Here is a 14,976-nt window from a genome sequence, read left to right as displayed (position 1 = left end):
ACTGGGTACAAACTTGTAGCTTAATTTTAAACCAGTTCCACACAATCGATTCATCGAAAATTTTCCACGAGTTGCTGGAATACAATTCTACTTAAAACGGTAATACGTTTCCGATTATATTTATCACGTTAATAAACATTTCAATCGTAACTGGGAGCCAATTTTATTAATTTAAAACGATTACAATACGTTCCCGATACTATTCCGATATAATTTCGAACTGCAATCGGATCATTGTTAGCTAAACAGGAAAATGTTAGCTAAAGGTTTCGATTCGATTGCGATCACGTGACAATTTGGTGAAATTGTCTCCCTGGTTGTAGTACCTGTAATTATGATTTTGTAAATATTATAAACTTGCATTATTAAAGTTGATCATTATTGAAGCCGAGATGGCAAAATGGTAAGAACGCGTGAATCTTAACCGATGATCGTGGGTTCAAACCCGGGCTAGCACCACTTAATTTTCATGTGCTTAATTTGTGATTATAATTCATATCGTGCTTGACGGTGAAGGAAAACATCGTGAGGAAACCTGCATGTGTCTAATTTCACTGAAATTCTGCCACATGTGTATTCCACCAACCCGCATTGGAGCAGCGTAGTGGAATAAGCTCCGTACCTTCTCCTCAAAAAAGCTGTTACTACTTACTACATTAAAGTCGAGACGGCTCAGTGGTTGGATCTGTGATCAGATGATTGCGGCTTCAAAGCTTATATCGTGAAGATACCTACATTGTAGCAACGTGTTTAAATATAAATTACAGCCTGTAAATATCGTGGGATATGCTGGGTTTAGACTGTTTTGAGGAGAAGAGTTACGACTTTTTCTAAGTAACCTTTTGTTTTGGAGGTTCCGGGGCCATATGCCATAAATCTGACCATGACCATATGTGGAAATAAACCGAGCAAAATCATCCTCAAGAAAAGTTAATGCCAGTGGTGATACGAGTGATAACACGCCTTCCAAACCTCAGATAGTAACAGAGAATATATTAACAGAAAAAAGCCAATAAGTTTTAGTTAGTTTATGTTTTAGTTTTAGTTAGTTAGGTTTAGTTAGGCTACTGGAATTATAAGGCAGTAGCCTTATAATTCCAGTAGTTGAACCCGACTTCGTACGGTTAAAATAAAGATTTTATCCCAAAATAATTGGTAGGAATATGTCAGAACTATATAAAATAATAATTTTTATATATAAAAAATTGCTATCAATTTTAAAATGTTAAAAGTAATATTTATTTATATAAAATGTTTAAAATCAATATGATATAATTGTATAAACATCTTAGCGCTCGATGAAGGGCTAACTGAGATTTCGAGCGTCAGACGAGTAAACGCAAGATTTCGAGCGTCATATGACGTCAGCGTAAGACTTATTGATATGTGAACTTAGCGTTCGGTATACGGTAACTAGCTGAGAGTACGAATGTCAGACGAGAAAGTCTGAAACAATAGGTGTTTTCATATAATGTATTTTTTTATAATTTTAGTTTAAACATGCAACAAAAGCCCATTTTTATAAACAGACCCAATGGCTAGTTGGCCACGTGATGGTAAGTCACCGGTCAGACTGATACAGTAAGAAATATTAACATCCCTTGCATCGCCAATGCGCTACTTGGGAACTAAATGATATGCCCCTTGTGGTTCACTCACCCAGACGAGCTTGCACAAAGCCTTACCACCAAGATGTGCAAATCATTCACACATTTTCGAGACATTTTGCTACAAAATATATATATTTTTTTATGATTTAATAAGACAAAACAAAGCGTTCAAATTTTCTCACGTTTTTTTTTGTCTCTGAACAAGATATGTTTTGTAAATACATAATAACGCAGTCATTGTTTAGATTTCAACCCACTATCTTCAATTAAAATCAAAATGTATGAAAACTATAGTCTCTCTCAAATACGAGTAAAGATGTATAATAAAAAGTTATTGGGTTTTTCTGTCAGAAAATTCTCAGTAGCAGCCCGGAGTCTGGTAGTTGGAAGTGTGTACACTCCCGTGCCGAAGCACGTAAAGCCGTTGGTCCTGCGCTTGAACTCGTTCCGGTCGTGTCGGATCGCCGTCCCATCGGATTATGAGAGTTAGGGAATAGAGAGTGCACCTGTGTTTGCGCACACACTCGTGCACTATAATATCTCCTGCGTAGTTGGCTAATCTCTCTTGAGATTGGCCGCCGTGGCCGAAATCGGTCTGGAGGACATTATAAAGATAAATAAACAAAATTGACCTTAGAATGACGTGATATCATTGGACGAGATCTTGAATAATCTGTAATATTCACTTTGGATTCGTAAAAAATGGCGTTTTAGGCATCGCCGAAGTTGCTATCGGAACTTTGTAAGTAAAACTAAAGTGAAAATAAGTAGTTAAGTGTAACAGTGTCGTGTTATACATAGAGATACATTAATAAACTGCGGAGCTTTTCGGTAAGAACTCTCTTCATTACTTACCCGGGAAATGTTTCGGTGCGTGTATTCTTGAAATGGTATAATTATTATCTATAACGTAAGTCACTTACTGACATTTCGAGGCCGTTTTCTTCGGTTCAAGAGTTTGTTCTTACAATAGTGCGTAATACAGCAGAGCTATTAGCGTAAATCGATCATGTATTTAATTTGTGATTATAATTCATCTCGTGCTTGACGGTGAAATAAACATCGTGAGAAAATCTACATGTGTCTAATTTCAATGAAATTCAGCCACGTGTATTCCACCAACCCGCATTGGAGCAGCGTGCTGGAATAAGCTCCAAAACCTTTTCCTCAAAAAGGGAGAGGAGGCCTTAGCCCAGCAGTGGGACATTCACAGGCTGTTACTATTACTGTACTGTAAATTTAAGGTTTGTTTATATATTTTTCGACTGGAATAGGCTATATATAATACGGCCACCATCTTATTCGTTCATCTGCCTTCTAATATCAACGAATTACAATGAAATCCGCTTTTAAACACGCTAGGAGTAGAATACACGAAATTGATAAGAATTTTGATATGTAATTAAGTACATACAAAGGAAAACGTTCCTTATTTAGTATAAAATAAAGCACATAATCTCTTAACATGGTATTTAATATACGTCAGTGTGATTAGATGACAAAATATATCTCGTTTTTTTTATTTATTCGCGTCAAAGCGAGACAGATAACTGGATCAGATGTGTTAGACAGAGATGGATTATAAAAAAATGTTTTAATTATAATATATAGATGACAAAGTATATTTAGTTTTTTTTTTCTTTAAGTTAGAAAGAGATAGCATGTCTGTTTTTAATGTGTTAGACAAAGGTGGATAATTATTATTTATAATTCTTATGAACATATGTTTCAATATTAAAATTGTTAATCGGAAAGTTTAACGATTCGTAAGCAAAACGATTAGTTTCTTAAATATAGAAACCGTGTTGAAATTAATTCCGTATCCGTAACTGCCTGTGAATGCCCCACAGGGCTAAGCAGTGTTAGCTCATCAGTGGGACATTTTTAATTAAAAATTTTAATTACTTAGTCGAAATGGCTCAGTGGTATTGATATGTGAATTAACCAAAGACTCTGGCTTCAAATCCTACCAAGCAATACAACAATGAATGTGAAGCTCCAAACGTTTACTTTAAAAACAATACTGGGTGTTATTATATAAGTATGTATTTACAAAAGAAATGTAGTATATGTAGTATATCAGTGGTCTGGTTTCCATAGTACGAGCTCTGCTTAGTTTGGGATCAGATGGCCGTGTGTGGATAATGTCCCAGGATATTATATTATTATTAATAAAGTCCTCAGCCGGATTTAAACCTTTAACCTTTCATCGTGATCCACCTTTTACATCCAATTAATACCCAAGGTGAAATAAACAGTCACTGTATCAGACGCCTTAAAACCGGAAGCAGATAGAACACCTTCACATTTCTTCCGCGTCTGCTTTTGTTAATACTAGTGACGTTTTGTAGATAAAAAAACTTATTATTATAATAATATATAGCAACGAAGTATATAGTATTGTAGTTTACTGGTGGTAGGACTTGTAAGGAAGTGCAAGCTCGCCTGGGTAGGTACCACCCACTCATCAGATATTCTACCGCGAAACGGCAGGACTTGATATTGTTCTGTTCCGATTTAAAGGGTGAGTGAGCCAGTGTTGATTGCCGAGATGGCCTAGTGGTAAGAACGCGTGAATCTTAACCGATGATCGTGGGTTCAAACCCGGGCAAGCACCACTGAATTTTCATGTGCTTAATTTGTGATTATAATTCATCTCGTGCTTGACGGTGAAGGAAAACATCGTGAGGAAACCTGCATGTGTCTAATTTCACTGAAATTATGCCACATGTGTATTCCACCAACCCGCATTGGAGCAGCGTGGTGGAATAAGCTCCAAACCTTCTCCTCAAAAAGAGGTGCGGAGGCCTTTAGCCCAGCAGTGGGACATTCACAAACTGTTACGGTACGGTGAGCCAGTGTTATTACAGGCACAAGGGCCATAATATCTTAGTTCCCAAGGTTGGTGGCGCATTGGCGATGTAAGCGATGGTTAACATTTCTTCCAATGCCAATGTCTATGCTACCAGGTGGCCCATATGCTCGTCCACTTACCTATTCTATAAAAAAAACCACACTTCAGTTTAACGGGAATTTTTAATTATTTTCAATAAGACCAGTTTACAATGATTATATTTCTCCTTTTTTAATACAGCAACCACTCATCAGAGTTTAACTATTGGCACGAGGGACAAAATCACTTCCCAGGGTTAGTGGTGCATTGGCGATATAAGGGATGGTTAATATTTCTTACAATGCCAATGTCTATTGGTGGTTGCTTACCAAGAGCTCATCCGCCCGTCTTAAACTAAGCTATCATATAACACGGTATTGCTCATGTTGAGTAAACCCCTCCCCTAAGAATGTATGTAACATAATTACGCGTTTACGAGGAAAATATTCAAGGTTTACGCTTGTTACTTTGTATTAGATGAAATTGCATTAAATAGATAATTACGCATCGTTTTGTAAAACGGATATATTGTTTTTATTCAATTAAAAAATTAGCTAGTGTTATACATATGGTTTCGCTAAGATTTTTATACAATATTTCATCCCCTTTATCAGTAATTTAGGGGTTATTTTTTCAAAATCAAGACCAAATAACTTTAATAACTAAAGTCTAGTGTCTAATAAGGCCGTAGTTCGTGATGTCCTGAATTCAACACCAGGTCGGACGAATAAAAAGTTATTGGATTTTACTGTTGAAGATTCTTAGTACGCCCGGAGCCTGGAAATTGGTTTTACGCCTGAACTCTTTCCGGTCGTGTCAGATTGCCGTCCCCTCGGATTATGAGTGAGGGAGTAGAGAGTGCACCTGTTCGCGCACACACATATGCAACGGCCGTTGAGAATGGTACCGTCAAATGTATCCCGAGAGATTTAAAACAATACAATTGATTAATACATATCTAGTAAAATATATACATAATAAGCTTAGCGTCGAAGTATATAGTCTATGTACACACAAGGCAGTAGAGGGCGGAGAGACATGACGTCATAAGAGAGCGTCATGACGTTTGCCGGCACGGCACACGAGTGCCTCTTACCCCCAAAGCGCGCCAAAAGTTGCTTTAAATCAAAACCGTCGGTCAACTATACTGATGTTCATTTATTACTGACCTCGGATAACTAGCAATACATTTATTGTTCGTACGTTTCAATTATTTACAATAAACGTAAACTAACCACAGTAGGTAAACGATATTATAATATATATATATTTCTTATGTAATTATATAAATGCATTTATAGAGTTATTCCTCTAATTGTATGCAAATATTTTACGTATATAAAAACTAGTTATATTGTTTACATAAAATGTAAGCAGGTGCAGCGGCTCTGGCGCTTTTTTATTTCTAGTATCTTTGCCTTTATAGAAAGTCTGTGTTTCCCCATCGTTTCACGCTAAATTAAATCAAAAAGGGCTTAAAAACTAAAACTAATTCAGTTTGAGAGAATTACTAACGAATTAATTTTCTTTAATTGTCGAAAATCTCGACGGTTTACCAAGATTATAATTAAAAACACCAATATTCATAAAATTTATATTTAGTTCACATAGTGTTTCTCTCATATTGTGGTAGGTTTCACTGGTGATAGGGCTTTGTGCAAGCTAGTCTGGATAAGTGTCACCCACTAATCAGATATTCTACCGCGAAACAGCAGTGCTTGGTATTTCGGTTTGAAGGGTGAGTGAGCCAGTGTAATTACAGGCACAAGGGACATAACATCTTAGTTCCCAAGGTTGGTAGCGCATTGGTGATGTAAGCGCTGGTCAACATTTCTTACAAAGCCAGTGTCTATGGGCGTTGGTGACCACTTACCATTAGGTGGCCCATATGCTCGTCCACCTTCCTATTCTATAAAAAAAGGAGTACTTGCTATTGTTGTGTTCAGGTTTGAAGGGTGAGTGAGCCAGTGTAATTACAGGCACAAGGTTGGTTCCCAAGGTTGGTAGCGCATTGGCGTTGAAAGCGATGGTTAACATTTCTTACAAAGCCAATGTCTATGGGCGCTGTAAGAAATATGACGAGAAATATATGCTCGTCCTAATACCTATAATATAAAATAAAAAAATATTGTGGTTAGGAACACGTGCCAACAACGAGTGTGAATTGTCATCAAACACACCACATAATACGCAATTTTCATTGGCAGTATATTTTGCGCTCAAATAGCGTATATACACGCCAGAAAAGAGAAGAAAAAAACGTAATTTGGAATGTCACTTTTTCTCATTACATGCTTAAACTCGCCGAGTGACAGTTCGGATCGAAGTCTAAATGCTATAAATGCCTTCTATTTTTATTATAAAATCATAAGTTACTTAATTATTATAAAATGCATACCGTACCGTAACCGTAACAGCCTGTGAATGTCCCACTGCTGGGCTAAAGGCCTCCTCTCCTCTTTTTGAGGAGAAGGTTTGGAGCTTATTCCACCACGCTGCTCCAATGCGGGTTGGTAGAATTCACATGTGGCAGAATTTCAGTGAAATTAGACACATGCAGGTTTCCTCACGATGTTTTCCTTCACCGTAAAGCACGAGATGAATTATAATCACAAATTAAGCACATGAAAATTCAGTGGTGCTTGCCCGGGTTTGAACCCACGATCATCGGTTAAGATTCACGCGTTCTTACCACAGGACCATCTCGGCGACTATAAAATGCATGATTAGTTTTAATTAATACTTTTAATAATTTCAATTATTACTTCGCCGATTGACTTTTTGTTATAACAATGACATTATTTATTATTCAATTTTGACATTTTTAAAAATTACTGATATTTTTTCGTTTCTTTTAATTTGAATTTGATTTGATTGAATCGTATAAGTGCTATGTACACTTGTAATTGACATGCATATTAGATATACTATTATTGTTTTGTAAATTATTTAAAAAAAAAGTCGAGATCGTCTAGTGGTTAGTACGCGTGAATCTTAATCGATGATCGTGGGTTCAAACCCGGCAAGCAACACTGCATTTTCACGTGCTTAATTTGTGTTTATAATTCATCTCGTGCTTGACGGTTAAGGAAAATATCGTGAGGAAACCTGCATGTGTCGAATTTAACTGAAATTCTGCCACATGTGTATTCCACCAACCCGCATTGGAGCAGCGTGGTGGAATAAGCTCCAAACCTTCTCCTCAAAAGGGAGAGGAGGCCTTAGCCCAGCAGTGGGACATTCACAGTTGCTATTACTGTTGCTATTACTCCAAGGTCTAAAACGCTTCAATTGCAGAAGTTTAAATTTTTTTTAAATATAACAAAAATGTAGCCAGGACGAGATCGTTTTATTTCCAAGGTGAGCTATCGTCCATGAACCTACTAATTGCATAATAAATTTTAGCATACAAACGTTCTTAAAATATATTAAATTTATCAACATGGGTTTGTGAAACCGTATACCTCACCGGTAGGCATTCTTGAACGCGTTCAGAGAATCCCTTTGCGATATTTAATATCGGTCGTTATTCCACGAATGAAATATTTTTAATACCCGCTAAAAAACCAGCTATGGTTTCTCGATACGGATCAGAGTGCAAATTCTACTAACAAATTGTCACATTATCGCAATCGAATCGAAGCGTGATCGTTGCCGTTTGTCCGATTTCCTATTTATTTATTTTATTATGAACTATTGGTATAAAAGTTAACAATTAAGTTTGGTTTGGACACAACGGTATATGTTAACATCATGTCGGTTCGGTTGCGATCAAAATAAATATAGAATAGACAAAGTTGGAATGGAATTGAATTTTTTTTTAAATGTATAGGCTAGCGCTTGACTGTTATCACACCTGATAAAAAGTGAGATACAGTCTAAGATGGAGCGCGCTTGCCTAGAAGATGCCTATTCACTCTAGACTTGAAGGTACCTAGAGGTGAAGGATATTGTAGGTGGTGGGGAAAAGGGAGGTCGGGAGGGTATTCCAGACCTTGGCGGTGTGTATCAGAAACGAGGAAGCAAATCGTTTCGTACGTGTCTTAAATACGTCATCAACGTATTTAAGAAATTATTGGAAACGTATCGTCATAGATTAGTAGAATTGGCGCCGAGAATTAATACGGGATAGTTTTCAAAATCCTTTTTGGGGTTATATTATACGCGTTCTTACCACTGGGGCATCTCGGCTTTTTGGAGTAATAGTGCATATTACAGTGCATATTTTATTGAAAATATAACACTTCTCTTTGCCACCGTTACCCGATGAAATTTATAAAGTAGTTTTTTTTTCGTTTATCAGCCGCTCCTGGCTCCGCAAGGGTAGAACAACGGTCTTCATAAAAAGTTTATCTCGTAATACATATAACTTTGTTTCGACTGTTTGACATCAGTCGGCACTTTTCCGACATCATAAACAAACATCGTAATATTTCAGTTGACACAAAACCCTAATGAATTACACACGTAAACCTACCTCTTGAATCACTCCGTGCATTGCCGAAGACTATGAAAATCAGTGGTTTTAGAGTTTATCGCATTCAAACAGACTTTTAGATTCAAACAGATTGGGTGGACGCTATATTATAATATTATAATAATAAATACAATACAACAACAATAACAGCCTGTTAATGTCCCACTGCTGGGCTAAGGCCTCCTCTCCCTTTTGAGGAGAAGGTTTGGAATTTATTCCACCACGCTGCTCCATTGCGGTTTGGTAGAATACACATGTGACAGAATTTCAATGAAATTAGACATTAGGTTTCCTCACGATGTTTTCCTTCACCGTCAAGCACGAGATGAATTATAAACATAAATTATAAAATAATAAATAAGACATATATACATATATATGTCGGAAGTTGATTTGAACACTCGTTATCCGATTAGTAAGACATTTTGAAGATACAAAATACCACTCTGGGTACTTGATAGGATAATCCGTTTCATCGACCACGTACACAGATTGGAAATTAACTTTACGCAATTAATCGGATCGGAAACGCGTTGAGTTTGATGCCACGTAGTGTTTTTCTACATGACCGCTTGTTCTGCATTCACTATCCTGACCCCCGTTGATCCTCCAGTTCGCATTCTCCAAACCTCTTTTACTCTGTTTTTTTTTCTGCTTGACGTTTCCGATAGATAGCGTCATAAGACTGACGCTGCGATATATATTTAAATCTTTAATGATAATAATAATTATGTATATAACTAATAATAACTCGCTGAGTTTCTTTCGCCGGTTCTTATCAGGGGTGAGAGTTTCTTTTCCAACCCGGTGGTAGTTTCTAATTAGATATACACAGACCCGGAGATCCTGGGTTCAATTCCCAGGTCAGGACAAATAAAAGTTATTAGGTTTTTCTGTCAGAAAATTCTCAGTGGCAGCTCGGAGTCTGGAAGTTGGAAGTGTGTACACTCCCGTGCCGAAGCACGTAAAGCCGTTGGTCCTGCGCCTGAACTCTTTCCGGTCGTGTCGGATTGCCGTCCCATCGGATTATGAGAGTTAGGGAATAGAGAGTGCACCTGTGTTTGCGCACACACTCGTGCACTATAATATCTGCTGCGCAGTTGGCTAATCTCTCTTGAGATTGGCCGCCGTGGCCGAAATCGGTCTGGAGGACATTATATTTATATTCTATCTAATTATTATATTATATATCAAATTGACACGTTCGTAGTATTTATCGTTTTTTATCTGTTATTCTGCGTGGGCGGCATCCTATTGAAGTTGAATAAAATTAATGTCAGGAAGTTGTTTATTAATTAATAATTATTGTGTATTTTAATAACAGCCAACTGGCTCAGTGGTTATAAGATGAATTTTAACAGAAAGGACACCAGTGAGTCTTCATATGCTTAATATGAAGACATCGTGAGGCAACCTGCATTTGCATAATTAAAAGTTCTGCCATATGTGTATGTGCGCCAGACTTCACCAATGGGGTCCCTATCCCCATGGTTTTAATCCAGCAGTGCGATATTTGTGTCGTATATAATAATAGTCCTCCAGACTGATTTCGGCCACAGCGGCCAATCTCAAGAGAAATTAGCCAATGCCGGAGATATTATAGTGTGCACAAGTGTGTGACCAATAGCTTTACATGCTTTCCTAGGCACGGGAATGTTCACCGTTCTAATTTCCAGATTCCGGGATGCTATTGAGAATTTTCAACAGAAATACTCAATAAATTTTAAGGACCTCGGGTCTACGGCCTTACATCTAGCTACTAGACCAACGAAGCAGTCGATACATAAATGCTACTTAAATGTCATATATATATATGTTACTTCTGGGTTAAGAAGCTTTATAATGGTGAAAAAAATGACCAAAATCGGTTCACTAGTTTCAGAGTTTATCGATTACAAACAAACAAATCTTTTCAGCCACAGTCTTGGTTTACTTGGAGGTAGGGCTCGTCTGCTTAGGTACGATCCACTCATCAGATATTTTACCGCAAAACAGCAGTACTGTCGTGTGCTTAGAATTTGACCATAACCTCGAAATATGAAGCCAACCAAGGAACGAGGCAGTCTGTGTTATTTGTAACAACGATTGTAACCGATATACAACCTAAATTGTATCAGTAATTTATTACTGTTAACAAGTTCACTCATTATCTGAGATGATCCATTCACTCATTTTGTATGTCAGTAGAGCTCGCTAAATTATACGGTTGGAGACCGGCTGGCGCTCAATTTTGAGGTCAGACTAATAAAAATTTATTACGATAATAAGTTATAGATTCATAATTAGATCATGTTATTCACCACTTTAATGTGAACATCAGACATTGACAGGCTGTTACTGTACTGTACTGTACTTTTTTAAACTACGATACTCTCAAGAGTATGACTCCTCAAGCACTATAATGCCAATAGTGTAATCCAAGGTATTAAAAAAATCTTATAAATATCATTATTTGGCGTGCTCTGTGAAAACTATTAATGGTACTTAAATAATGTATTATATATTTATAGTATTCAACATTGCTCACAAAAAACACTGGTCTATATGTCTATTATAGTTAAGTACTGCCTCGTTGGTCTAGTGGCTTGATATAAGGCCGCAGACCCGGAGGTCCTGGGTTCAATTCCCAGGTCGGGCCAATAAAAAGTTATTGGGTTTTTCTGTTAGAAAATTCTCAGTAGCAGCCCGGAGTCTGGAAGTTGGAAGTGTGTACACTCCCGTGCCTCGGAAAGCACGTTAAGCCGTTGGTCATGCGCCTGAACTCTTTCCGGTCGTGTCGGATTGCCGTCCCATCGGATAATGAGAGTTAGGGAATAGAGAGTGCACCTGTGTTTGCTCACACACTTGTGCATTATAATATCTCCTGCGTAGTTGGCTAATCTCTCTTGAGATTGGCCGCCGTGGCCGAAATCAGTCTGGAAGACATTATTATATTATTATTATAGTTAAGTACCAATAACTGTTTTTTGTTCTAATTAGTCAGTAAAACACGGGTAGAATCGAAACATGACAAACGTATCATAATATTAATCCTTATGTAACAAAATAGTTTCATAATCGGTGTTAGAGCTGTGCAAGCCCGTCTGCCGAAATGGCCCAGTGAACGCAAGAACGCGTAAATCTTAACTGATGACCGTGGGTTCAAACCCGGCCAAGCACCACTGAATGTCCATGTGCTTAATTTGTGATTATAATTAATCTCCTGCTTGTCGGTGAAGGAAAACATCGTGAGGAAACCTGCATGTGTCTAATTTGTCTAATTTCACTAAATTTCTGCCACATGTATATTCCACCAACCCGCATTGGAGCAGCGTGGTTGAATAAGCTCCAAACCTTCGCCTCAAAAAGGGAGAGGAGGCCTTAGCCCAGCCGTGGGATATCCACAGGCTGTTACTGTAAGCCCGTCTGGGTAGATTCCGGTTTAAAAACGAAAGTAAACAATCGTTTGCTGCGGTAGAAAAAGTGGATGGATGTATAAATTTAAAAAAAGTTATTATTTATGTCTGTAAATACATGTTATAATTGATATTGAAAACTATCGATAAATGTTTATTTACTAGCGTTCGTTCAGTCGAAATTCGAATTCAATCACGAAAAATTTGAGGATCACATACATAGCCGGCTTACTCTAATCAGATGCGATTCGCGCGTGATCCGTGCCCGAAAAATGGCCGCCTACACTCGTCAACATCACATATTCTAACGCATTATTCTACCGCAAAACAGCAGTACTTAATATTATTGTGTTCCAGTTTGAAAGGTGAGTGAGCCAGTGTAATAAAATGCACAAAACATCTTAGTTCCCAAGGTTGGTGGCGCCTTGGTAATCTAAGCAATGGTTAAGATTTCTTACTTAGTATTATTGAGTACTTAATATTATTGTGTTCCGGTTTGAAAGGTGAGTGAGCCAGTGTAATAACATGCACAAAACATCTTAGTTCCCAAGGTTGGTGGCGCATTGGTAATCTAAGCAATGGTTAAGATTTCTTACAACGCCAGTGTCTGGACGTTAGTGACCACTTATCATCAGCTGGCCCATATACTCGTCCGCCTTCCTATTATATAAAAATAAAAATAAATTCTTTCGCATTAAAACAATTTAACCCATTGCGAACTTTGTCGCTAGACTTAAAACCGCGAACACGAAACCGCGGTATCATATATTCTGGCCGCGTTATTAGATATATTTTCTATTCTAATTTCCGTTTTTTTAAATGATAATACTAAAGCTCGTAAATAGCTACCAAACAAAACGACTACGACGAATTTGACGAGCCGGTTGGCGTGATTGGTAGATACTTGCCTTTTCACGCCGAAGGTTGTGGGTTCGATTCCCACCCAGGTCAGACATTTGTGTGCATGAACATGTCTGTTTGTCCTGAGTCTGGGTGTAATTTTCTATATAAGTATGTATTTACAAAAGAAAAGTAGTATATGTAGTATATCAGTTGTCTGGTTTCCATAGCACAAGCTTTGTACAAGCTTAATTTGGGATCAGATGGCCGTGTGTGAAAAATGTCCCAGGATATTATTATTATTATTATTATTAAAAGATAACCGCTTGAAAACGGAGAAAATGTTACTAAGCCATTTTGTGTTTGCCTAAATTTATGTAGTAAATAAATAGGTAGGTAGATACCTATTCAAATATTCGAAAAAGGGATTAATATAATATGTGAATTATTCAAAATGGCGCCCGAGTTGTTGTTGACCTTTTAAAAATAACCTTGCTGCTAAATTTTTTAAAGTTCAACGACTTTTGAAACTGGATTTTTATTTATTGTTATTGTATGTTATTAACAGCCCCGGTTATAAAGGTGGGGCAAACTGAGGATCTGCCCTTGGTAGCTATAGCGCCAGCTCTGTAACGTGTTGAAAGATATGTATAGTTCAATCTAAAATGACGCGCCCCACTTGTAAAGCCAATCGCTACCAAGTGTGCAGTGTGAGCCTAGTCGGTCCATTAAGTAGAACACGTGAATCTTTATCGAAGATAGTAGGTTCAAACCCACTATTATATTATAGAAGCGAACACCTTTTGACACCTTTTGAATATTTTCCATCATAGAGCCCATTTATTAAGAAAGTAAGATGTTTGTGAATAATAAAAAAAACACGTCCATTGCTATTTTGCTGCTAGCTAGTTTATTCATAGCAACACACACAACAGAGTCTTATCCCAAGCAACACGAATTACTTATATCACAGAAAGATTGTAATCTATAATATTTATCTCATAGAGAAGTATTCGATAAGGTCATATTAGATGGCTTAAAAAATGCCACATTGTTTTGGTTCCCTTTCTGGGGGAGGAGTTAACAGTATCAAGGTTTTGCTCATTAATATCCTGTCAGAGTTTTCATGCTTGGTTTTGCGTTAAATAAATCTAAAGTCTGATTTCGTACTGTTTCTATCATAGACAATATTTCATCTTAAATAATACGGCAGATTTGAAGAACTAATTTAATGGGATATCCATAAATGGGACTGAGATCGACATTTTCTCCACACAATGGACACCTTTAGAAAGGCGCTCGGGCCACGGAGGGAAATCATGTTTTTTTTTATTTTATAGTCTATGGTCGTGTGGATGTAACGCATCCGCAGCTCGTGCTGTTCTCAGCTCGTGGCTTAATGAAGCTCTTCTCAGAGGGCAAAGGTGATCTCGCCCTCAGACAGATATCGACATATCTGAACTTTACTCACATATATAGGCCACAGAAAAAGGTCATGTCATTTAATGAATTTGGTCCCGACTCCGCAAGGGTAAAATGCATATAAGTACCCCAACTCCCACTCCCTTAAAGTAAAAATTTCCAAAAAATTTAATTTTAATGTAATTCTATTTACAGATACAGAAAATGTTAAGATGCTTCGTATTATCTACGTCATCTTTCTCATTGTGCTTATATCTGACGTGAAGAGTCAATTTTATGGTAAGTAAGAATAATTTACTTGGTGCAAGCCTGGGTGGGTACCACCCACTCATCAAATAT

General features: G+C 37.4%; 2 protein-coding genes across 2 annotated transcripts in view; one reads left to right on the top strand and one right to left on the bottom strand.

Annotated features, from left to right (window-relative positions):
- LOC126779896 (catenin alpha) overlaps positions 1–14,976 on the bottom strand; it is a 400,158-nt gene that overhangs the window by 134,219 nt on the left and 250,963 nt on the right. The gene's annotated exons all lie outside the window — the stretch shown is intronic.
- LOC126779926 (serine protease filzig-like) overlaps positions 1–14,976 on the top strand; it is a 29,894-nt gene that overhangs the window by 3,368 nt on the left and 11,550 nt on the right. The window contains exon 2 of the mRNA XM_050504124.1: positions 14,833–14,916. Coding sequence (XP_050360081.1) covers positions 14,850–14,916 — 67 coding nt within the window. The 5' untranslated portion in view covers positions 14,833–14,849. The remainder of the gene's footprint in view (positions 1–14,832; positions 14,917–14,976) is intronic.

The sequence above is a fragment of the Nymphalis io genome, chromosome 30 (genome assembly GCF_905147045.1).
Source record: "Nymphalis io chromosome 30, ilAglIoxx1.1, whole genome shotgun sequence".
Lineage (NCBI taxonomy): Eukaryota > Metazoa > Arthropoda > Insecta > Lepidoptera > Nymphalidae > Nymphalis > Nymphalis io.
Note: the sequence above shows the minus strand (reverse complement) of the source record. Positions and strands in the feature narration are given on the sequence as shown.